Source organism: Balaenoptera physalus (genome assembly GCF_965194825.1).
Source record: "Balaenoptera physalus genome assembly, chromosome: 15".
Taxonomy (NCBI): domain Eukaryota; kingdom Metazoa; phylum Chordata; class Mammalia; order Artiodactyla; family Balaenopteridae; genus Balaenoptera; species Balaenoptera physalus.
The window spans coordinates 91622385-91647034 of record NC_138894.1 but is presented as its reverse complement, the minus strand read 5'-3'; the positions used below and the strand labels follow the sequence as shown (position 1 = coordinate 91647034).

Sequence of the window (24650 nt, the reverse complement as noted above, 5' to 3'; positions counted from 1 at the left end):
CGACCAGGAGGTCAGCGCGTCTGTATCTCACACACCTCTGCCCACTACCCCCGCAGCCCAGCCCCAGTCGGCGAGAAGACCGGCCCGTCAGCTTCTACCAGCTGGGCTCCGGCCAGCTGCAGCCCAACGCCGCATCTCTGGCCAGAGACGCCGCCAGCCTGGCCAAGGACAAGCAGAGGGGCTTCGTGCCCAGCATCTTGCAGAACGAGACGTACGGGGCCATCCTGAGCGGCAGCCCACCGCCCACCCAGCCTGCGGCCCCCAGCACCGCCAGTGCTCCCCCACTGCCCCCGCGGAACGTTGCCAAAGGTACTGAGCTGTTGGTAGCTCCTGGACACACGAGCGGTGTCGTTGGGATTTTGCTTTGGGGAAGCTGTAGTTGCTTCCCCCCCCCACCACCGGCTAGCTAATGTGCGGGCCAGCTTCGGGACATGTTTTTTCATTTGGGGTCCTTTGTTTTGTACTTATGTTGTTTGCTTCCTAAAAGAACTCCGTCATTCTTGGGATGGTAGTAGAGTGTCTTGACTTCATTCTCGTTCTGGGCAGGGGTGTGGCACGTGTGACTCGAGGGATGCAGGGGCGCCACCAGGGTAGGCCTGAGGTGGAGGGGTCAGCACCTGCTGCTGGTCCCTGGATGTTTCCCTGCAGACCTTCTTCCCGGTCCTTTTCTCTTTGCGGTCCGCCCCTCACTACCCCTCCCTTTGCCTTCATTCTTTCCCTTTTTGTCTTTCTCGTACCTGTACTCGGCCAGCTTGTGGCATCCGATTATTTCCTATCTCTGTGATCCCCATGAAATGAAGGATAAAGAGATGCTAATTTGGGAAACGGTGCTCAGCCTAACTGTGAAAATACAAAACAGTCCCCGAGGGTCCTACCAGCGCCTTAAGTGCCAAAGCTTCCTGTGCTAACCTCAGTCGCTCTGTCACAGCACAGTGAGTTTGACTCAACAGATGCTGTTTTTTGTTTTTATAAAAATGGAAACTTAAGCCCCACCAGGTTTAGTAATTTTCCCAGCACTGAAGGCCCGCTGGCCATGATGCTCCCTGAAGGCAGGTCCCGCAAGTAGCCAGGCCAGCTGTGGGCTGGGGCCTCCAGAGGGCTTCCCAGGGGGCGGGGGCAGGAGCCTCCATGGGGCGTGACGTCTGGGCCCACGGCTGCTGTAGGCCAATGGTGGTCCCAAAAGTAAGTCCCAAATTGCACTTGTGCGGGAGCTGCTCTCCGGCAGGGGCGTGTAGGCGCGTGACGGTGGTGCTGCGAGCCCTGGGAGGGAGGGGTGCCCACGTCTGCCGTCCTGTGGGGTCTGTGCTCACGGTGTGGTGTGGCTGTGCCCACCGCCGACCGCCCGCTGTCCTGAGTGTATTGCAGACCCTCCCCCACGGCTCTGCCCCCAGCGCTCAGGGAGGCAGAGAAGGCTGATGAGCCTCTTGTCTGGGTCACCGAGCCACATGCCTTAGGAGCAGACCCACGCTGCACGGGCAGACCCCTGAAACCCGCCCGCTCACCTCCCGCAGAGCCCGTTCCTCCAGGGCACCCAGGCCTGACCAGGAGGTCCCTCAGCAAGGAAGGAGGTCACGTCCCCCAGCTGCGAGGGGCCCGGGCGGGCGGGGGCTGCTGCGGTGGCTGGGGCCTTGTGGGTGCGTCTCGTTGCCTCCCCCCCAGATCCCGGTGCCTGTGTTCATCTCCACCCCATTAGTGACTTTTACTGACTGTGTGTGTCATGTTAGGAAAGATTTTATTTTGCTCTGTTGGGTCATATAAGAAGAATAGAAAGCTGTTCACCTCTATTTCTTGCTTTCTTAAAATCTTAGGATGAGAAAGTTTGGGGGTTTTTTCCCCCATTTCTTTCTGCCACTCCCATCGTTAGCTCCATCTCTTCCTTTGGTGACGGAGATCGCCCTTCATCCCTGCCAGTCCCCCAAAGGGTAACTTTGTACTCCGTCTGTTCCACCCTCGATCCACGAGGAGTCACCACCCAACAAGTAGGACGGGGCTGATGTCTCAGGCCCGGCATCGAGGAGGACATTGTCCGCGGCAGATGTGCGAAGGCGCCCGCTGGCCCCGGCTGGGCCCTGTGCGGTGCGGCCTGCTTTCATCTCCAGGCCCAGCCTCAGGCACGGCCGTGCCTGTGCCCCGAGCAGGTGCAGCTCTGTGAGGAGGAGCTCTGTGGGCGGAGGAAGGGTGCGACCAGGGCGGTGCCATCTCCCTGGTGTGTCACCTGAGCCGACTTTCGGCCAGAAATAAGTTTGCCCTTCACCAGATGTCTTTGATTTGCACCCTCCTCTCCACGTGCTCTGTCTCAGGACGGGTGCCCCCTGTGCGAGGTGGTGACCCCACAGGGAGGACCGAGATGGGTAGAGACAAGCAGACGTCCTGTCCCCGAGCGCAGTGCTCAGGAGGGTCGCTGTGGTCACCATTTCCCTCTTCAAACGTGTTTAAATATGAGAAATAAAGTAGGTAAGATTGAGAAGACCAACCGGGAATTCTCCCCGGAGCATCGTTGGTTCAGTGTGTGTTGGTATCTGTCTTCCAGATACCAGAAACAAGAATTTTTTTTAAATCAACGTCCTGTTTGTGGCCTTAGTGCTCTTCTAGAAGGGTCATGTGTACCATTTTATAGGGGAGAGGATCAATAATGCAGTGTTCTGTTTCTGTTTTTGTTCTGTGCTCGTGCGTGTGCGTGCGTGCGTGTGCATGCCTGCGTGTGCACGTGCGTGTGTGTGCATGTGCGTGTGTGTGCAGTTCAGCCAGCCTCCTCCGCTAACGCCCTGTGGAAGACAAACTCTGTAAGTGTGGACAGTGTAAGCCGGCAGCGATCTTCGTCAGATCCGCCAGCTGTCCATCCACCGCTGCCCCCTCTCCGCGTGACATCTACCAGTACGTTTTTTTCCTTTTTCCTTTCTCGCTGTTGGGCTTTGTGCAGCTGGATGGCTGGGGGGTCTCTCGGCCCGGCGCTGCCTGGGGGCCTGTGGCTCTTCCGTGGCCCCAGCCCTGCGGCCGCTGCCCCCCAGCGGCAGACTCCTGTCTGTCTCACACCGCACGGGGCCCTTCACTCTCCTGCTGTGTCTCCCGAGCACTTCGGCAGCATTTCTGTCTCTCACACATTGGCCTCGGGGCTGCCTTTGGCCGTTGGGTGGTTCCCGATGCTGGGGTGTGTTCCTGTGGATTATAATCTGGTCTGTGCTCTGCCCTTCAGTGTCACGTGTCCGTGGGAGTCTCAGCACCCGGGGGGGGGGGGGCGGGGCCTGGACGCTGTAGGAGGGGGGCGCTGCGGCATCGCAGGGTCGCGGGGTGCTTTGAGGGCGCTGAGGGTTTCCCTGGTCCCCCGGTTTCCTTACCCGGAGTTAAGGGGGGAGAAGCCCAGCCCTGGCTGCGGTCGGTGTCGTACGCGCACTGGAGGCGGAGCGGGCACGGGGTCTTCCGGACGCTGGGGCGGGGGGCACCCAGCTCCGGCACGCCCAAGTCAGATGGCACGGGGCCGGGTCCTGGGGGGCACCCAGCGGGTCTCAGAAGCCCACTTTCACACTCGCAGTCTGGCGTCCCCGGGGCTGTAGATCTGCATGCTAGAGTCTGCCTTTTGACTTTCCCTTTAAAGCAGAAAAAGGAGAGAAGAATGACGAAAGGAAAGAAGGATTAAACCGATCCCTCCCTGGTCAGCCGGCTCCCCGCGCCGCTGTCCTGGGAGAGGGGAGCTGCCGGCTCCTTGGGCGTCAGCGTCCAGGCCCGGGGCAGGTCGCCGGCTTCTCAGCGACCGCGGGACGCGAACGCTGGACGTTGGGGTGGGAGCTGCTGTTGGTCGGGGATACGGGGGGGAGGCGTGGGCTCAAGGCCCGGCTCCCTGCCTCGCCAGCCGTGCGCTTGGGGAAAGCAGCGGCCTCCTCACCTGTGAAACGTAGAGAGTGATACAACTCGTCCCGCTGCCCTCGGACCGGGAGCCTTTCCAGCTAGTTCTTCGCAGCCTTCCTTCAGACTGACCGGCCGCGGCCAGCGGCATGGGGGGCGCCCCGGGGCAGGACCGCGCCAGACCCAGGCCGGGCCTCCTGCTGCCGCTTCTCCAGGTCCCCGTGGAGGGCGGAAACCCACAGGGGGCTGGCTTCCCACGGGGGCTTCTAGCTGAGAAAATACTCCCAGGCTCATAGAGGCAGTTTAGTCCCAACTTGAGGATCGGAAAGACTCCCCGCCAGCACGGTTTTCTGAAAATCGTCCATGAAAGTAGGTTTTTTCCTTATGAGGTAGGGGAGGGAAAAAGGAAGCCCTTATCTCAAGAGCCTCGGGTGAGAAGGCTGGGAGGGGGCGCCTGAAGTGTGACCCTCCGCGTTTCTCTCCTTTCCTCTCTCCGCAGACCCCCTGGCTCCCACGCCGCCCCCTCCGGTAGCAAAAACGCCCAGCGTGCTGGAGGCCTTGAGCCAGCAGAGCAAGCCGGCGCAGCCCGGGCTCCCGCCCGGCAAAGCCCCGCCGCCGCTGCCGCCGCAGCTGCCCAGCCGCCTGCCCCAGAAGAGGCCTGCTCCCGGGTAACCGCCGCTCTTCCGCGTCCCCCTCGGGCTGGGCCCGGCCGGCCATCCTTGCTTCCCAGGGGCACCAGCCCCGTAACTTCACCTGCTGAGATTTCTCTGAACGTTTGAAACCTTCCACGTTTCCACTACTGTGACCCCTAAGGTCAAGTGTTACATAACTAAGTGGTTATGCTTCAGGTGTCAAAAAAATAAGAATGTTTAAACTGCTAAAATTTCATACCGATGTACATTTTATATCCACATGGTGAATTTAGATTTCTGTTCGGTACAGACACCAGGATATGGGGAGTTAAAGTCCTCAAGACACGAGGCCTCTAGGTCTTATTTGTTGGTCACTCACAGGGTTATCTCGACTACCTGGACCCTCTGTAGTGCGGGGCATGTATTTCCTACAAACAAGGACATTCTCCTACATAAACACAATACAACCAGCAAAATCAGGGAATTAACGTGGATGCTACCTTCCAAAACTCAGACTCCAAGTTTTGCCACGTGTCTAAATGCCGTCCTTTACTGCAGAGGGATCCAGTTCGTGGCTCTCAGTCTGGATCTTTATGGTGGAAAAATGGTTCCTTTTTAGTGGGAATGATATTTAGAAGCCAAAACCTGAATGCTTAGTGTCTTCATTGCTGTTGGAGTGTCACTGCACCAGGCAGGCCCTCTGAGTGGTCAGAACTAGGGACACACACACGTGTGTGTGGAGAGCCGTTGGTCCCTTGCTTGTCCCCGTCCGCCTCTCCTGCCCGCCGTCCCCTCTCATCACACGTCAAGCCCCAGTGGTGGGCCTGGCTCTGCGCGGAGAACTGATCAGACATTCTTGTCACTTGTCCTGACTTGGAGAGTTGACAGAACTGGTGTCACACCTTTTGCAGGTGGAAATGCCGACTCACAGAAACGCATTTATCCAGGCCCACCCGGCAAGCCTGAGTTAACAGACCACTGTCTGCCAGCCCTGGGAGCCGGCTCCCTTACCTGCGTGTCCCTTCCTGTGGTGCTGGGACGTGCCGGGCCCGGGGTTCATGGGGCAGGGGGTGCTGAGCCATGTCAGTCACGGCGGTTATAGGCAGCAGGGGTCACAGAGTACAGAGGCATGGATAGCGCGGGCTAGTGGTGCTTGGGCAGGTCCTGGCAGAGCCACCAGGGCCCTGGGGTTGATACTGCCCCACCTGACATAGGAAGAGACCCAGACCGCGCGGGGAGGGGATGGGGCGCATCACGGCTAGAGCTGGTTGGTGGTGCCCAGTTTCCAGCCCAGACCCGGGGCATCGGCAGCGGGCTCACACGGGACAGGAGAGCTTCAGGAGGAGCCTGGTTTGGGAATCGGGAACCTTCGATCTAGCACTGCCCTCTGGACCTCTCATTCTTACTTTTTCCAAAAAAAAAAAAAAAAAAGAGGTAGTTGGATGGCAGTTGATAAAATCAGCTCAACCATTTTCAACTTGAACACAGGTCCTTTAGAAAAGGGAGTGAGGCGGAGCGGTAGCGTGCCTTGCAGGCCTCGGGCACCAGTGAATCTATTTTCCCCTTCTTTGTAGGCCTGACAAGTCAAGCCCACTGATCAACAAAGGCCAGCCAAGAGGACCTGGTAATTATTCCATGTGAAACTGGGTTACTTTCTGCTGGGTCTGGGGGGCAAAGTGGAGGGTGTTTCCAGCTGTGGTGAACCCCTGGGTCAGGCCCGCTGTCCTGCCCTGGCAGCCACCCTGCCCTCGCAGAACCTCCAGCGCCCCTGCTTCTGGGGCTGCTCTGTCCCACGCCCCGCACTCCTGTCCCCCTCTGCCGATGGGGACGGGGGTGGGGGGAGCCCTGGCCAGGTCTGGGAGTCAGTGGAGGAGGTTGTGGCGTCTGCCTCACTCTGTGACACCTGCAGGCCGGCACACTCTAGGGAGGTTGCATGGAAGTCACAGGCTTCTTTGGCCTTTAGGGGACTTTCCCTCAACAGTTAGGAAATCTCAGGCAAGGTGCCTTGTGGCCATGACAGACGGCATTTATGTCGTTTCTGTCTTGTGGTGTTGACTGAGGGGGCGTATTGTGAAGTCCATTCATTTTGGCCCTAAAGCAGTGGATCTCTCTGGGACAGAAGCTGTGGGTCCTCTGTCCAACGCCGTGGTCACACAGCCCCCGGCGCCCATGCCCAGGAAGTCACAGGCGGTAAGCGGACGAGCCCCTTCCTTTCTGCCCCTTTGCCCTGGCCAGGAGCGGGTGGGTTATCGACCAAGGGCTCAGAGGAAACTCTCCTTCTTCCGCTGGTTGGGGTGGGGGAGGCTTCTTCCTGGGTACCTGGTCCTTCGGATCGGAGCAGGATGCAACCCAGAGCCCACAGCCAGCGGGCTGGGCCCTTCGCGGCTCCAGGACAGGCCCCCATGTGCCCACCAGGCACCGGGCCGCCTCGCTCCCTGCTCTCTTCCCTCGGCTGGCCTCCTCCTGGAAGCCCCCCTGCCCCGAGCCACACTGAGCCGCCCCATCTTGACACCCATGGGCTCCCAGGCCTGCGGGCGGCCCTCGGGACCAGTTGGAAGCAAAGTGGCCCAGTTCTCTGCCCTGGAGCAGACGCTTCCCCGCACACTGAGCTCCGAGCCCTCTTCTCCTCGACGCAGACCAAGCTGAAGCCCAAGCGGGTCAAAGCCCTGTACAACTGCGTGGCCGACAATCCCGACGAGCTGACGTTCTCCGAGGGGGACGTGATCGTCGTGGACGGGGAGGAGGACCAGGAGTGGTGGGTGAGTCGGGGCCTGGCAGGTCTGTGCCCGGGGGGCCCGCTGTGCCCGACGAGCCTCCGCTGCCCTTTCCGTGGACCCACGTCTGAGTGGGGTCCTCCCTCGTCAGGGCGGACAGGCCACGTGGGCTGCAGTTCGCAGAGCGCACCTGAGGGTTTGAGGTGAGGCCTTGGCTTTCTCGGTGGTGCCTCCTGCCCGGCGTTGCAGGTTTGGTGGAGTGGGCGCCGAGGGAGAGCTGACCCGGGGGGCAGGGTCGCTGGGTGTCGGGCTGGTCCTGAAACCAGCTGTGGCATCCGGCTGGGAGCTGGAATGGGATGAGCGTGGCGCTTCCCCTGATGACCCTGAGTGTCCAGCCCCGGCCAAGGTCAGGCTGGGTGACCTTGGGCAAGGTGGTCGTGTTGCTAAGCCGCAGCCGCCTCGTCTGAGAAGGGGCGGTGACACGGCACTGCTGCAGCGACGGCACGGCGGCCCCCGGGGAGAGGTGGCTGTCGTAAACTGGACAGTCGTGTAAACAGCTCCCGCACGCCTGGCAGCGTCTGCCGCCTGGGGGCCGCTAACGGCCCAGCTCTGGGGCTTGAGCCCGGGTATCAGATGGGTCGCGGTTGCCATCAGGGCGTAGCCAGGACTCCCGGAGACAGCTCCGCTCTGTCAAGGGCGAGGGGTGTCGGTCAGAGTCCCTGGCCAGGCACCCTCCTGGGCGAGCTGTGTGCTCTCTCTCCAGGGCCTGTGAGAACCAGCTCGGGGCCTGGCACCGCCTCTGGCATGGCTGGCTCGGGGGGTCTTCTTGTGGCCTCTCCCCTCGAGGTGTTCAAGTGCCTGTGGGTCCAGGGCTCCCTCCTCCATCAGCCTTGCTCCACGCAGTGCAGTCGATGCCACGGGTGGCAGAGGGGGCGGCAGCTCCCGGTGCCCCTCGGTGCCCATCCAGGGCTCTGCCCGCCCGCTGCCCGCCTGGCCCTGAGACCTGAGGCAGGTCTGGCCTTCACACTTGTGTACAACCCACCACAAGGATGGGGCTCCAGCCTGACACCAGGCTTAGGCATCTGGAAAACACCTGTTCATTTCAAAAACTGTGGCAAAATCAGAAAGCTATAAAGAAAGTAAATGCTGCCTATAATAATCTCAGGGTGTCCCCCCTCACACACACAAGTAATTTAAATTTTGGTGATTTTGTTTTAGATGTTTATTTAACTACTTAATTTACATCGTTGAGATCAGACTTGAGGTATAATTTTTGTAATTTTCCCAGAGCAAAAGTAAATGGACTTACTGGAGTCTTAAATGCTTTGACTGCATTTAAATAGGGCCGACTCACATTTGCCACTTTCTGTGACTTGGCAGCGCACAGACTTCTGACATTCAGTTTCTTCATCCGTTTAAAAAACAAACAAACAGAAAGGGAGGTCGGGGTGGTGGTCTGATCCTGTGCTGCCTGCCCCCCGAGACCACCAGGACCGCGGTGGGGCGTGTGTGCAGACACCGACTCCCCGCGGGTAGGAGTCCCTGCGGGTAGTAGGCCGGCACTATTTGAGACGGGAGCGAAAGGAAAAACAGTTTAGATGTTGTACCCAAGTAATTCTTTCCCAGAAGAGATTCTTCCAAACAAATCTTTTTTTTTTTTTCCTCCAAATGCTGTAATGCCCTTCAGAGTTTCCAACATTTGGAATTTGTGTAACAACATAACCTCTTATTCATTTCAGATCGGCCACATCGATGGAGATCCCAGTCGCAAAGGAGCATTTCCTGTGTCATTTGTGCACTTTATTGCTGACTAAATTGCTACTGAACAAAAACACTTCTTTTTCTAAAAGTTATCTCGTCTCATTATTGGTACCACAACTCTTGCCAGATAACCTGTTTCATGAACTGTATTGTGCGGTAGCCCACTTTCTCTAAGGCCACTGTTCTGCTTTAAAAACTCAAAGGCAATTTATATATATCAATGAATTGTTTTTATAATTTGTGTTTTTCATGAAACATTGCTATACTTTTATTAGGAAAAACTGAATTTCCTAAAAGGTGAACTGAAAAGTTATTTTAACTAAATAATGAAGATTCTGAATCTACAGCATTAGTTGAACCTAAAAATGTTTTGAGTGTGGGAAAGAAATTCATCCTGCTTTTCTTGGCCCACTTCTGGGGTTCGTGACCTTTAGCACAATTATTCTTTTTAGGAAGCCAGGAAATTGTTGCCTTCAAAGTCCATAGCCAGCCGGCACTTTCTACATAAAATGCTTCAGTTCACCTTTAAAGACTTTTTTTTCTTTAAAGATTTCCTTTGAAATCCACCCAATGTTTATTGGAAATGTATACATAAGCATTGTACTTTCCAGCCCTGGTGTGTGAGGTTGCAACTATCAGTGTATCCTGCATGTGTGTGTAACCTGTTGTGAACAAGCCTACTTGACCCGACTACAGATGGTTTATTATGGCATATGTCACAGCAGTTAATTCAGTTCCAGATTATATTAACTGCATTTCCTGAATCTGGTTAAAAACTAAGGGTGATGGACTGCGAAACAGTTCTTTAGTTTCTATGCTTTAGGTGTTTGGGATTTGCCTTCCTGAGCCTCCCTCGTCACACAGCTAGAGTACCGTGGCGCAGACCGACCCCCCCCCCCCCAATATTACCACAGACTTGCTGTTTCCTATCGAGTGTACCACTGCCTTCCCTTTCTAGCCCAAGAGAATGTTCACTCAGTTTAGTGTCTTGTATTTATATAATATACCAACAGGAATGGTAGCTACACTGTCTTGAAATTTAATCTGTCCATTTGTTTGTAATCAAGAGCATATCAGAGATCTGTAGGTCCCAGGTAATAAAATACTCTCAAACATCCCGGTTTTACTATTGAAGTCCATCATATCATTCTTAAGCTACTGGGGGTGGGGGGATTAGGTTGTATATGATAAAATCAAAATTTATTAGTTTAATGAACTCGACTATCATACCTCTATTTAGTAATTGTGTAAGATTCATGGTAGGTATATTGGAAATTTTGGCACTCTTTGAGAATAAGTAGGCATATGATGACCACTTAGATTTTTACCAAAAGCGAAGGAGTAAATTTAAGAGGAGGCTTGGAAAGCAAGGAGACGATGCTGTCAGTGCGTTTGTCATGATGGTACATTTGATTGAAGCAGCCTGTCTTTATTATGCAAGACTTTTGTAAGTATAGAGCTTTTTTTTTTCTTTTTTAATTGCATTGTATTTTTTCATTGTTATTATAAAGGGAGACAGAATAAACTGGAATGTTTTATGATGTTGTAAGGCAATTTGCCTTTCAAAGTTCTGGGTAAAAATGTGTTAGATCTGTAATTAAAGTCTTTTTTAAAAGCACTACATCTGTTTTCACTAATTGTTAATTTCTGTTTTTGAACCCTTCATTTAGTTAATTCGCTCATAGATTTAAGAAAGTAAACAGATGTTTTGCACAGTGCACTTCATATGTGTATTTTAATACAACGCTCCCACATCTGTATCTTATAATCAGCCTTTTGACTACTTGGCGCCAGCTGTATGAGGAATTAAAGTTGATTCGTATCAACATTTGAACACCAGTCCCAAACTAATATATCAGGTTCACTGGTACATAAATATCTAGGAAATATTTTTCCAATCTACAATTTGGTGGTGCTATTGTGCAGTAATTCATATTACTCTTGCCAGAGGAGAAATTATATTAACTTCCCTACTAATATCCTTTCCTAGTTATTTGCTCTTTGCAAATTAAAAAAAAAAAGCAACTGAGAGAAAGGAAAACATTGTAGATATCTATTTATATTTAAAGTTTACATGTCATGAACTTAGCTGCAGGATTCTGGCATTTGGCATGCCATTCTCCATCAGATCTGACTTCTAGGGACGGCGACTCAGAAATCTGTCCACAGACTAATGGTTACTGTGTGATCTGTGAAGGGGTGGGTGGGTACCACTGTCTACAGCGTGGATACTATCTGAGATGTATGATATTCAGTTCATTCACTTGATTACTTCAGTCTAGTTGCAGCGCAATTGTATATACTGTATAACCTAAATCAGTTCTTATTTTCATTGTCCTAATTAGAGCATGTTTAATAAGTTTACTCTTCTTGTTAACTAGTCCTTTGACTGGAAAAAAATAAAATACTTTTAAATGGACATGGTGTTTTTCATGTTTTTAATCTTTAGTAAAGCACTGTGTATAAAAACAGTCCTTTAGAAAATACACCAGCCTACTGAACATGAGGTTCTTTACGGTGTATGACTTTTAACGTGAGCAGTAATCTTTGAAGGTTTTACTATTTCTGATTTACCAGCATGTTATCCTGACAATACACTTTTAAAGCTTTACTCTTTGTGACTTGAGTCAGCAGTGTCACCATTTGAAACCAGCACATCCCGGGTCCCCGGGCCAACCTCTGCCTGGCCAGAGCTCTGAGCCCGTGAGACCACATCACTGCCCAGTGCTGCAGGACAGACGGCCTTGGTCTTCCTCAGAAAGTTCTCCATGTTCATTCATCACCGAGGGCACTTCTGTGACACATAAAGGTTATTAAGCTTATTTGTGTTTAAAAGCGACAAATGACGTTGCTTTTTTAGTCCCAGTAGGTAGGTAACTTCATTGAGAGTTAACTCACTGTTAAATAAGACACATTTTAATAGAAAAACAAACGACTGATATTTTATATATTGCGTTTCTTCAGAAAATCTAGAGCAAAGGATCGCTCATATTTCCAAAATAGTTCAACAACACCGCAGATTGAAAACAGAACTATTGAGAAAACAAACAGCTGAACTTGCACATGAAGTCTACTTCCCCTTGACTGCAGAATTCATGGTTTCTCAGATGTCAATACAGAGTCAAATGCAGTGGATAAAACTTTGCAGATTGCTTGTGCTTGTTCCTACGTTAAGTGAAAAGATACAGTAAGAGTTCATAAATCTCTTCCCGAAGTAAACGTGACCCTCGTAACGCCTCTCCTAAACCTACACATCACCAGTTTTGGAAAGCCCCGGACACGGCCTGCCTGGGTCATCATGTTCCTGTGCCCCTTCAGGAACTGCACGCAGTAACACAGGACCCCGTGGCCTCTGGGAGGGACCCTCACGAGTCAGAACAACAAGGCACGGAAAGGTGGGGCTCTGCCCGTGGAGGACACACTGCTTTCCCTCACCAGCTTTGCATCTGCTCCTGGCCTAACAAACAGCTCACGGCCTGCAGGAGGTCTGGCCCGGCTGACCTGGGGCCTGACTGATACACTCATTTCTCCTGTTATGCCAGGTGTTTGCTAGGCACATGGCAGAGAGCATCTCTTCAGCCTCTGAAAAGACTAAACAGTCTCTGGTTTTGCCACTTTGTTTGATGAATTATTAGACTAATAACCAAGGAGACTGAAAACCTCACCAGGCTGTGGCACTGGTAAACCCACAGGTTGTATTCTTCGTTGCTCGCATCTGTGGTCTTCAGAGCCAATAAGCTTTTTCCTGCCCCCAGACCATCATCATAACACACCATCCGGATGATTAAATATAGAGCATGCCGATGCAAAACATCCTGCAGAAATCAGGGAAAAGAAAGGCCATGCTATTTTACATGTTTCTCCACTCTTATAACGCATTTCCCAGTGCAGAATTTATCATGAGGTTTTAAACTAAGCATATCCATCCATGGATCGGGCAGAAAGTCGTTTTACAGGTTTTTCACCCAAAGGGACATTCTAGGATGCTCAGTTATGGGCCAATTTGCCTTTAGGATCATACCTTCCTACTTAAGTTCTAGGAAGATGGAGTGAGATGATCTAAGTTCACGATCCCATCCTCTATGCCCAGCTTCCAAGCTGACGCCTGCTGTGAATTGGCATGGGGTCCTAAGCTGAAAATGCATTAGGGACCAACCGGGGGAGGGGAGGGGATTGGCTTGGGCCCTACACACACACACACACACACACAAGCAAAAGCCCCTATTCATTTACCCTAGGAAATTGGTCACTTTTAAGACCAGCTGCCAGAAATGTTTACAAGCCAACCACTCTGCAAACAGAAGCAGACCTAACTACAAGAGGGCCCTTCCCGGCCTGAACTCCCCAGCACCTAAAACACATTTTCCCCCTTGATTAAATTACTTACATACTGATCTGATGTGGATACTTTTATACCATACTTGGAAACTCCCATAATAAATTCTTCCTCCAGAGGAACGAAAGGCAACTTTCCATCTTGCTTTAAAGTAAAAATAAATTACATAATATACATTTTAAAAAATTATGTTTCATTCCTAATTCTGATTAGTCAATTTTAGCATCTGGCCATCACAAACCCAAACCCTTTAAAGAATGTGGGGCATACAACAGCCCAGCAGGAATTTCTCTCCAAAGAGGCAGAAGAAATATCCCCCCACCTGTTTTACAGTCTGCAAATTCGACCAAAACTCAGATCCATGTACCCCATGCTTACTGTTAACCCCAGTTACAAACTGACACTCCTCACAGATCCCAGCGAGGCTTAAATATTTACATTAGAAAAATTAAGGCCCTTTACTCAAAGTTTATACTCATGTCAGCACATTAAATGATAGGTAACATGCCGCAAGAGCCATTTTTCTCAGCCGTTTTACATCTTACCCGGGTGTTGGATATGTCTGGTATTCCCAGCGCCCCAGGGCTTTGGACAAGTAAATGCTGCTTGAAGAATGGTTACTCGGCTCTCAAAAATATCAATCAGTATTTTGAGCTATTCAGAAACAAGTAAAACAGCAGATAATGCCTGATGGTTTCCCTAGCAGATGGTCCAGTTTTATCTGCTAAGTATGCCTAACTTGCCTTCTCTAAAATAAATAAGATACTGCTGGCAATCAGTAGATATTCCATACGGTCAATGTTTCTGTGGAACCATTTGCCTGCACTAAAGAGATTATGGTAAAGGAGCCATGTCCACCTACCTTAATTCTTGGGTCCTCACATGCAAGAGTAAACTCTTGCCATTCATTTCTCACAGCAGGTTAAATCAATTCCAAGAATCAACAGATGGGATAATAGCAATGCTATCGTCAATAATGGAATTCTGATAAGCCCCATTTCTACAGTGATGTGAGAAATTGAGCAGTCCTTGTCAGAATGAAAATCCTAGTGTACTTTTGGGAGAAAACATTATTAGCCATCTTTCAGCAGAATACTTTACTTAGATTAGTTGTTGCTTGCACGTTGGAATGACTTTATATTTCAAACTAAAGGCTGAGATCATTGTGTTTGCCCAGACTACCAACAGTTGTCTGTTAAATGGCAGATTAGATCAGCTGATTTCCCCTGAGACACTGGAGACTTCCTTCACTTTCATGAAGACATGAAACAGTATATTTAAGGATCCCATCTCCATGAGTTAAGAGACTATATACTCTTAATAGTAACCAGCACTCTATAAACTGATAAGGGACTCTTTCCATTGCAGTAATATCCCTTTGTTAATGAACACAAAGACAAGCAATTCCATCTTCTAGAAACTTGGGAAGCAAGTTAACTAACTGTTGATAGGATTAAGTCTTCTGGCTCATCCACTCCCATCACTGGCAAGGGTACGGACCTTACAATACTTTAGGCACAAACCTCACACCTTGATTTGTCTTAATTTTTTTCCTTCGTGATGATTTATTTTTTATCTTCTTGACCAGGATATATTTTTGAAACTTCCCTCAGTTCTTGTTGGAAACAGGGTATGAATAAATAGATATGGTAGGTCAACACCACTATGAATTAGATTATTCAAAGAGCTGAACCTAGTTCCACGGAGATACAGTAAGACTTGCCAGACTGTTTCAGAGAGAAGCTTGTGGTGTGTACCCAGCCACCGTACTCGGCTCCCTATTTAAACAAGGGGACTTTTTCAGTCGGCCCCAGAAAAAGTGAAAAGCACTGTCTGAAGGAAGGGACTGTGTCCCTGGGTTCCTCTTCGACTCGGTATCCAAGGCGCCCTGTACCTCCTCTGACCCCAGCGCTCAGTAACAACGTAACAGTGATAAAAGCACGGCTTCAGGAGAAGCAGTGAGGAGACCTGAAGAGTGCTGACTTTCTCCAAAGCCATGAGTTCACTCTGAAATCTGAGAAAATTGAACTTTTTTTTTTTTTTTTTTTTTACCTGGGCGACATCTATATAATTTATCAGGTCTAGTGGCCCTTCGAGACTTTTTCCCTCGGAGAGTTTCAGTTTCTCAATGGCACCAACATATTTTATTCGAAATTCTGCACAGGTATCTGAATTACTGTTGCTTTGTCCTAAAGGTGAAAAGAAAAATTGTAAGAGTAAGACTTCAAAAGAAATAGCTGCATTACAGGGTATCCTCAACCTCTCCCCAGCCAGGAAACAGAGGGTGTCATCAGAAGTTAACCTTTAATAAAAATTTAAAAATTTTAAATGCAAACTTTTTGATGTCATGGGAAAGAACTAAAAATTTCACTAACCTTTTCCTCAGTGACTCACAATGTACTAAATATATAAAAATCTCAAAAGGAATAAATTATTACTATGCTTCATTTCTTCTTCAAAAAGAAGAAAACTAAATTGTCAACTTGACAGTGATTGAGTACCTTTGTAATGCATATGACATTTAATTATTTTTTGGTTTCTTCTCCCTTTTTACCTTTCACTTTTAGCTTTCTTTCCTGATTCAGGAAACCTGATCTACCTCTCCCATTCAGTCAGAAAAGACCAGAAAATTTTTTTTCAATGTAGATGGAATAACGCCAGACAGGAAGTCCCTTACAAAACAGATGGTAATAGGTGAAGAACTGTGTGTGCCGTAAAATCCAGCCAGTACAAAAGTACCACAAAGGATTTTACAACGTCTGCCATAGTAAGGGAATACTCTGTGGTCACTTTTAGATTATGTTTATGTAATAAAAAGATGCCCACATTTTTAATGTTTTAAAGCATCTGGAAGTAAAGACAATAGACCTTATGCTACTATATTCCCTTTTACATCTTCTCTCCCACTCCTACCACCTTTTATGGATCGAGTCGCCCATGATCCCGAAAGGAAAAGTGGAAGGATTTTATACAAGAAAATGAATGTAGTAGGTTTCCAATTAGACACCGGCTAACAGGTGGGTCAAAAACCACCTTTTGACTTCTGAAGAGCTGCTCCTTTCGGGAGGCTGCATAAATGTTTTCAAGGGCCTGTGACAGATGCTCCCCTCATTACCACATGCTCCTGATGTTAACGAGCTGGTACGTCTCCAGGTAAGCAGCTCTTTAATCTTTTTAATCAGCAGGATGTGTCTTACCCCCCACAAAGAATGTAATTCCAAAATAATTCACAATCCGCCAGCCCATTTCTTACAAAGCTATTTTGACACTTCTAAACTGTCACCACGAAGTTTTCCACAAGTTTCTGCTGCGCGACCATTAACAGCAGTTTGCTCCAAGGCAGCGGCTTTCACCACCCACCCGCCACCCCAACCCACGTTCCGCCAGATTTTGGACCATTTCTAAACTCTTGTCAAAAATGGCAGAGCAGAGGAAGAAAACCCCAAATACTCAAGGACTCCTTGTGCTACTCTGGCAAAACTCCACAAGCATCAGTTAGAAGCCTTCGCCAAAATGATTCGCCCTCCGTACCTGAGCTCTTGGTGGAATCGGTATCGAGGCTCGCCACGGTGCTGGATCGAGAAAGCCCCCCAAGGCTGGAGTCTACAGACTGAGAAATAACAAACCAACAGAAAAATTATAAACGCAATTAGAAGCACTATCTTCTCTCAAGTTCTCTACCCAACATTCAAATGACTTATTTATTATAGTTGAATTAACACATAAAATCAGGTCAATTACTCAGGTAGATCGACTGTGACAGATTTTTCTAAAGACAAATTCCTTAGCAAACTTCCGAAAAAAAAGACAGTCCCAACTGCTCTTCCCATCACACGATATTGGATAAACAAACGTGAGGTCAACACTCCCAGTTTAAATCAGAGCCACTACCTGTATCTCCTTATAAGATGCCTGATATTTATGTCATATGTGAAAACCTACACCTTGCTTTTGTAATATTTCCAAAGAACCCCAAAAGAACCCTGTGCAGAAAGCAGGCAGGGAGTATTATCCTGTTTAGTAAATGAGCGGAGAGACACAGAGAGGTGAAGTGATTTACCCAAGGTTACATCTAGTAAATACCCTAGATCTCTAATCTACGTCTCCTAATTCTCACCCCAGCATCTGCAATGACTCCAGCTACTACCTGGCCTACAACAGGTAAACACAGGCCGACTGGCGGACCAGAGCATAACTGCAACGTGAATTACAAAGAAAAACCAACAAATCTGTTAAGCAAAACTCAAAGACTTATACACGTTAATATAGTTTGTTCTACAGCATCATACTCTCGATGTGCTTAATATTTTTAGAAATAACAGTAAAAACTTTCAATTAAACAAATCACTTATTGGGAATTCCCTGGCGGTCCAGTGCTTAGAACTTGGTACTTCCACTGACGGGGCCCAGATTCGATCCCTGGTCGGGGTACTAAGATCCCGCAAGCGGCACAGCTCGGCCAAAAAAGAAAAAAAAAAAGAAAAAAAATCACTTTTTTACACTTCAAATCAAAATTAAATTTTAAAAGTACACTCAAATTTTTAGATGTTTAAGAAGTGAATCAAGGTGAATGCAAAAATGTATCAAGCCTTATTTCTTCCCTTTCTCAATAACGGCACTTCTTGGAATATAAAATAAGAGCAGAGCTGTATGCACACAGAAGTTCAACATCAATTTGTGTGGTACTGACAAATTGGAAAAATCCTAAATATTCAAAGGGTGAGGGAAGGGGAGTTGGAATTAAGATGCCGTTACAAAGTCAGGCTGGCTTCTGGGAAGTGTGTAACAGAGTGAGGTTCTGTGCTTCAAATTACCCCTCCGCACAGGAAAACCTAGCAGGTTGTCAGAACCTAACAACCCTCAGAACAGAAGAACAGGAAGGAGAAACTGGCCTATTTTTCTGAGGTTCCGAATTATCACAGCAGACGCTTACATCACCCTCGAACACAAATCTGAGTCACAGCACCCTGCTTAGGAACCGCACGAGGCTCGCCATCACTTGGGGGTAAGACCTCCCTCCGGGCCCGCAGCCCTCCTGCACCCCTCTGGCCCTGCCTCCGCCACCTGCCCGGGGCAGCAGGTCCTTCAGGAATCAGAAACCGAGCTCTGGCCCTACTCTGCGAGCCGCAGGTCAGTACGTCTCCCTTTATCCACTTTCTGATCTAGAAAACAGGAAGCTGGGCCTGATTCCCAGGCCGAGGTCCTCACACTTAGGTAACAGTGGGGTGGGTCTCACCTAGCTTCAGGAGTTCCGAAACCTGACAGGAGAATGGTGAATTTTCCCATTTAAGACTGCACAGGACTCCTAAAATGTCAGGTTTTGGTGCTTTGGGCTACGTGCTGACAGCTCAGGGACAACACCGCTCCCCTTGCCTGCTGGAGACTCCCGAAGGGCAGTGGTGCGTGTGTCCGGCCCCGAGCGTGGCCGTCGTCACCCAGGGCGCTGCCCACAGGCTGGCGAGAGGCGCCCCGGAGGGGGGCACCCGTGCGTGTGGGCCGAGGGCTCCTCTCCCGCCTCACCCAGTCCTGGCACTGGGCACCGAGAGCTCACGAGGGTGGAGAATGACTTAAAAGGGCTCTCTAGTCCGAGTCCAGTGGACCCAGGGGACCAGGACCTGGGACTCAAAGGGCCCCGCACGCTCAAATCAGGGCATTTGCCTCACTATCCAACTAACTCACCGTGACAAAACAGAATTATAATTTGCACACACACCTCAAACTCTAGAATTCAAGACATCCAGCTCCCTGATTGCCTGCAATTCCTGTCATACAAACAATTTAAAAATCAGCGTTTCAGTGAGACCATTCGTAAGTCCTGACCCCTCTAGGTTAGCGGAGTTAAGAACTCCAGAAAATCTACCAAAACAAAATAAAATTAAATCAAGTGCACAGTGTGTCTCGAGTGCAAAAAAATGAATGTGAAAAACCTCTAGTCTGAGGAACATCAGCAGGTCTGCCGTGGTTAGCACCCTTCATGCAGCATTGGTCAGAAGAAACAAAATTCTCACCACTTAATGACTGCGGCCTCCACGCCATCACCCCTACCTTGCTCTTAGTACTGATTTCACTACTCTGGGAGCTGCTACTGCTGTGTCGCTTTTTCCCTTTCCGAAACATCTTCCACCATAGCTCGATCCAGAGGCACGCCCCCTGGAAGAACAAGCGCTGGTTAGATACATTGAGAAAAGCAACTTTAAATCCCTTTACACATAATAGGAATAAAAATAAATAAAAACCATCAGTTCCTCCCAGTTCCATGGCGTATTCCTTTTACTTAAAACATAAATATTTTCCGTTGACCACAAAATGTGGGTATCTTATTCTCTTTATGAATCACAAAATTCTAACCCAGTAAACCAAAAAGGTAGGAACCTTCTTGTCACCTCTGGAGGTGTGGAAAGCACTGTTCAGAAGTAACATCTAGTTCTCAATATATTCAAGTGCCTTCCTTCTCTTTAATCAAGTCAAGACGTTAGTAAAATATGTGACATATTAGTTTATCAACCAAGTCACTGTCTCCGGTTCCTGTTCTGTAAATGGCAGGGCTAAGAACTGAAGGCACTGATACATCTCGGAAATGTGCATTTTTCTTAAAGTCTCCAACTATCTTTAAGTAAAGGCTGACATGAAAACATTGCCAGGTGCTACCTCTATCTTGTTCCAGTAAGGCCAGGGAAGGAGGTGACCTTCAGTTTCCCAGAGTCAGGCTTATGTACATCTTTTTTAAAATTTTCGATTTCTCCTTGCACATTTCATAGGAGCACATATATTATACCTGGAAAATTACGAACTAGCCTGCATAATGTTTCATAGTTCAAGTACTTCCAAACACACTGTCTCACTTTATCCTCACAGCAACCTGGTGACACAGATGTTTTCTGAGGGTCTCTGCTGGAGCTCTAGGCCCCCCCATCAGGGAGCTTACAGAAGATAGGTTAGAATCTGCCTTCTGTAGACAAGGGAACTGTGACCCATCTTTCAGGAGGATTTATGAATACAAGAACCTAACAAATGTTTACTAAAGGTTGGTTCTACAGAGGGAACAAGGGAACCTGCTCACTACAGAATCAAACACTATCTTATCGTCTTCAAACGTTCAACAGACAGCAGTCTGCACAGATAGCTTCCTTTCATTACGACATGGTCAATTCTCGTCAGAAAAACAAGGGACCTGATGAAGGAAAAGAATGAGTAAATCACGGGGTGGTCAGTGAATGCCCCTCTCCAACACACAGTTTCTCCCATTGAATTTGGAGGGTCCCCCCTGCCAAGTCCACTCACTAGCATCTGACCTTAGGCCACTGACCCAAAACTTGACTCCTGAGCCCAAGCTTTTTAATCAGCCAACTTATTTCTATATTTCTGCTTCATTTGTGGAGTAAAGAGAACATGTGATTCATTCATTCGTTCCTGAGTAGCCAGTGAGCACCTACCAGGTGCTGGGGATGCACCAGTGAATAAGACAGAAAAAGCCCCTGACCTCAGGGAGCTCATTTCTAGAGGGAGTAGACAGACCAACAGGAAAACCAAGTATAAAACACGTTATTTGGAAACAATAATTGCTACGAGGGGAACTAAAGCAATTTAAGGAGATAGTGATCAAAGGAAGGGGGGACGATTTTAGACAGAAAAAGATGTTCTGAGGAAGCGGGAGTTAAGCCCTGAGAGAAGTGGCGGTAGCCGTGAACATGGAGAAGCACCGTGAGTGGAGGGCACAGCAAGCACCAAGGTCCTGAGGGATGTCCTCTGACGCACAGACCGGTGAGAGGCCAATATGACTAAGAATAGGAGGAGGAGGGAGAGTGACAGGAGGGAAAGAGCCACAGGAGACCTCGCAGGCCACAACGAAAGCTGGGGTTTTGTTTTGGGTTTCACAGGAAGACTCAGAGGGTTTTAAAAAAGCAGTCAGGGAGGCTTCCCTGGTGGCGCAGTGGTTGAGAATCTGCCTGCTAATGCAGGGGACACGGGTTCGAGCCCTGGTCTGGGAAGATCCCACATGCCGCGGAGCAACTGGGCCCGTGAACCACAACTGCTGAGCCTGCGTGTCTGGAGCCTGTGCTCCGCAACAGGAGAGGCCGCGATAGTGAGAGGCCCGCGCACCGCGGTGAAGAGTGGCCCCCACTTGCCGCAGCTAGAGAAAGCCCTAGCACAGAAACGAAGACCCAACATTGCAATCAATCAATCAATCAATCAATCAATAAATCTTAAAAAAAAAAAAAAGCAGTCAGGTGATATGATCAGATTTCTGTTTTAGAAAGATGACTGGCTGCTGGGTAGGGAACTAGTTGCACAGGATAAGAGTAAAAAGAGGGGGCCTACTTAGAAGGCTTCTGTGGATAATTCGTTGCAAATGATAGCCCTGCCATCACAGGATACTTTTCAGTTAGAAAGAGAAGGCAAAAGGGCCTTATTCCAAGGTCTGCACAAAACTGGGTTAACCTGGCAGCATAAAATCATAATCTGATGGGTTAGAATGTCAGTGTATAGCATATTTAAGCACATCATATTTTAAGTATATATAAGTACTATTTATATATATATATAACAATTTTAAATATGATTTTTTAAAATTTGATAGTATTGTTATGAAATCCTGAAGCATCTCTCCAAATCCCTGGAATACTAGAACGATTCGAAAATCACTACATAATAAGGCCTTTGCAACTCCTTGAGACTTTCTTTCCATCATCAATCTAGGAGCTGAAGGGGAAATGCAATTATGAAAACCTTTGATATCTGCCACTATTTTGATGCATGTTCTTAATTAAGCAAATCATTCTTGTCTCTAAATTATTCGTGCATAAAAATGAGACCAAAGATACTGTCACTTGGACGTTCCACAGACTCATCAAAGGCAAAAAGGCCGAAAGCAGAACCCATCCTCTTCCCCTCCACACCTGCTCCTCTCCTCTCCCTTTCAGTAAATCCCATTATTTCTGGTAGAAACCAGGAAATCACCGACTCCTCACTGACCTCCAGCCCTCACATCCAGTCAAGTCCAAGATGCACTGATTATACCACCTGAAGAGTTCCCTCATCCATGTCTCTAAACAGGGCCTGCATCGTCCTAGACTATGGCTACATAGAAATACTTTTTCATTATGTGATGAAAGCAATGGACCCTTAACCCATAAAAAATGCACAAAGTTTGGAATGCAATTTAAGGAATTCACAAGCCATCAGGAGATATTTCAAGGGTGAGGGACCTTGTCCTGAGACAGGCTGGGACCTGGGACCCTTTGCTGCAGTGATTGCACATGGACAAATGTCTCCTCGAGTAACAGATACAAAGAAACTATAAAGGAACTAAAAATAACTGCGTGCATGCACGTGCAGTTGGGGCAAATTCTGGACAACAAAACACAAAAAGACCAAAAAACCCCAACTACCACTTCTGAAGAGCAAAAACAGGGTGTCAGGGGCAAAAGCAGGGTCCTGCGCGTGCCCCCTGCGCTCAACACTGCCAAGGGGTGGGCGAACCACCTCAGCCGCCCCTCCGCCCGACCCCTGGACACACCCCTACCCTCACCCCGTGTAAGGGACGAGCTTGCCCCCCTGGGGTGGGGGGAGCGAGCAAGGGAACCTGTTACTTGTTTTTGCTCCCCTCCTGCAGCTGCAGGAGCCCCAGTCAAGCCCTGCCTGAATTTCTGGACTGGCCTCTTACCCATTTCTACTGATTGGGAAGGCCAAGAACCCTGGTCGGTATCAGCCCCAGCTGGACTCCTTGCCGCTTCAAATCTGTCACCAAGCTCCAGCTGAAATGATTTCTTTAAAACTCAAGTCAGATGCCATTTAACCTGCTTAAAATCTTTTGTTGGCTCCTCAAAGTTAGAGACCGAAGTCAGGCTCTTTGCCAGGACACGCAAGGTCCTCCATGACCGGGCTCGCGTGGACCTCTAGTCTCATCGTCCACAACCAGTTTCACACTCAATTAATCTGTAAGGAATGCAAACTGGCTTGCGGTTCTCAGCATGCACTCTGCTCCCTGTTTCCACGCTTTGCTCCTGCCGTTCCCTCTGCCTGGAATGCCCTTCCACCTTCTATTTATTTGGCTAACCGGTCACCTTTCAAGACTCAGTTCAGGCTTCTCTTCCAGAAAGCCTCCAGGTTGGGCTAAGGGATGGGTCCTCCACAGCTTGAGTTTATACCCTGATCTTAGCATTAGTCGGCTACTGTCTACTTGTACCTATCTCACTCAGAACTGTGAGCTCATCAAAGACCAGGGCTAAGTCAGCTCTGTATATCCGATGCCTGCTACAACCTGGCAGAGGCCATGCCTAATGAACTGGAGAACCTTCTTGTGAGGTAACATCCAGATGAAACTCCCACGTCCTGAGCACCTACCATCTGCCACCCAGTGCTAGGTGATATGTTTTATATACACACACACACACACACACACACACACACACACACACACACACACACACACACACACACACACACCTATGCCATCTGTGTATACCTCTGACCCTCTCCACTGACCGGCAAGGTTGCAGTATTACAGCCCCTTTCCAATGAGGCAGCCAAAGCGCAAAGTAGACGAATAAGCTTGCACAAGGCCACCAGCCTGGTAATGCATGGGGCCAAGTTTGGAACCTTGGTAGAGTTGGCTCCAAAGCTCTTTCCAGACCCCGCCCAGCTCCTGTCGGGAGCGCCTGCCACGTGCCGGTGCTCAGGATGACAGTAAACAAAACAGACGCAACCCCGGCCCCGCGCTGCGTGGAAACAGCCACGACGCGTGGAGGAACCAACAGGATCCCGCACAAAAAGTGAACGCTCTCCATCGCCCCTCAAATCAGAGCCTGACGTGGGGAGCAGCCCCGCGGATGCTATCACTCCATCACCCTTCCGACCGGACCCAGCCACACGCCACACGCCACACCCGTCGTCACCGGAGCTGCAGTCCCACCCCAGACAGGAATCGGCACCGGGGCACTGCCTCCTCCCGCAGGCCCGGGCCCGCTCCTCGGCTCCCGCCGCCCGCCCCGCGCCACCTCGGGGCCTGGGTCCCCCACCCAGGGAAGGCGGGTCCCGGTGGAGACCGCGGCCCCCGCGGCCCCACCCATCCGCCCTGCCGCGGGTCTCCCCGCCGGCGCCGCCCTCGGGACCTGCGTTCCCGGCCAGGCTCAGCCCGAGCGCGGCGAGGGCCGGGCTCTCACCTCAACGCCGACTGCGGTCGGGGTCAGACACCCACAGCCTGTGCAGCCCGAGCCGCGGGAGCCACTCCGGGTCTAAGCCCAGCGCCCGCTTTTCCAGCTCCGTGGCCCCGCCCGCCGGGCCCCGCCTCCGAAGCCTCGCGCAGGCGCAGTCCTGACCCCGCCCCCGGTGCCCGGACCGACCCCTTGTTCTACGACCGGAAGTCAG

At 49.8% G+C, this 24650-nt stretch overlaps 2 protein-coding genes across 8 annotated transcripts in view; one reads left to right on the top strand and one right to left on the bottom strand.

Annotated features, from left to right (window-relative positions):
* The window catches only part of ASAP2 (ArfGAP with SH3 domain, ankyrin repeat and PH domain 2), a 159538-nt gene extending 148172 nt beyond the window's left edge, over positions 1 to 11366 (top strand). For 2 of the 6 annotated variants that reach the window (XM_082425824.1, XM_082425821.1), the window contains 7 exons: positions 57 to 309; positions 2740 to 2874; positions 4340 to 4508; positions 6047 to 6096; positions 6571 to 6662; positions 7109 to 7231; positions 8926 to 11366. In XM_082425824.1, coding sequence (XP_082281950.1) covers positions 57 to 309; positions 2740 to 2874; positions 4340 to 4508; positions 6047 to 6096; positions 6571 to 6662; positions 7109 to 7231; positions 8926 to 9000 — 897 coding nt within the window. In that variant the 3' untranslated portion in view covers positions 9001 to 11366. The remainder of the gene's footprint in view (positions 1 to 56; positions 310 to 2739; positions 2875 to 4339; positions 4509 to 6046; positions 6097 to 6570; positions 6663 to 7108; positions 7232 to 8925) is intronic. The other 4 variants (XM_082425823.1, XM_082425822.1, XM_082425826.1 and 1 more) reach the window with 4 other exon arrangements.
* Positions 11367 to 11842: 476 nt separating this feature from the next.
* On the bottom strand, positions 11843 to 24586 carry ITGB1BP1 (integrin subunit beta 1 binding protein 1). Of its 2 annotated transcripts, none has more exons than XM_082425874.1 (7): positions 24446 to 24586; positions 19329 to 19433; positions 16815 to 16893; positions 15336 to 15472; positions 13335 to 13427; positions 12613 to 12762; positions 11843 to 12112 (listed from the first exon to the last, which is right to left on the bottom strand). In XM_082425874.1, the coding sequence occupies exons 2-7, from the start codon at positions 19398 to 19400 to the stop codon at positions 12041 to 12043; spliced, it is 603 nt and encodes a 200-aa protein (XP_082282000.1). In that variant the 5' UTR covers positions 19401 to 19433; positions 24446 to 24586; the 3' UTR covers positions 11843 to 12040. The 2 variants fall into 2 exon arrangements, with proteins under 2 accessions (XP_082282000.1, XP_082282001.1); XM_082425875.1 differs by lacking the exon at positions 24446 to 24586 and adding an exon at positions 22948 to 23161.
* Between the last annotated feature and the right edge of the window lie 64 nt (positions 24587 to 24650).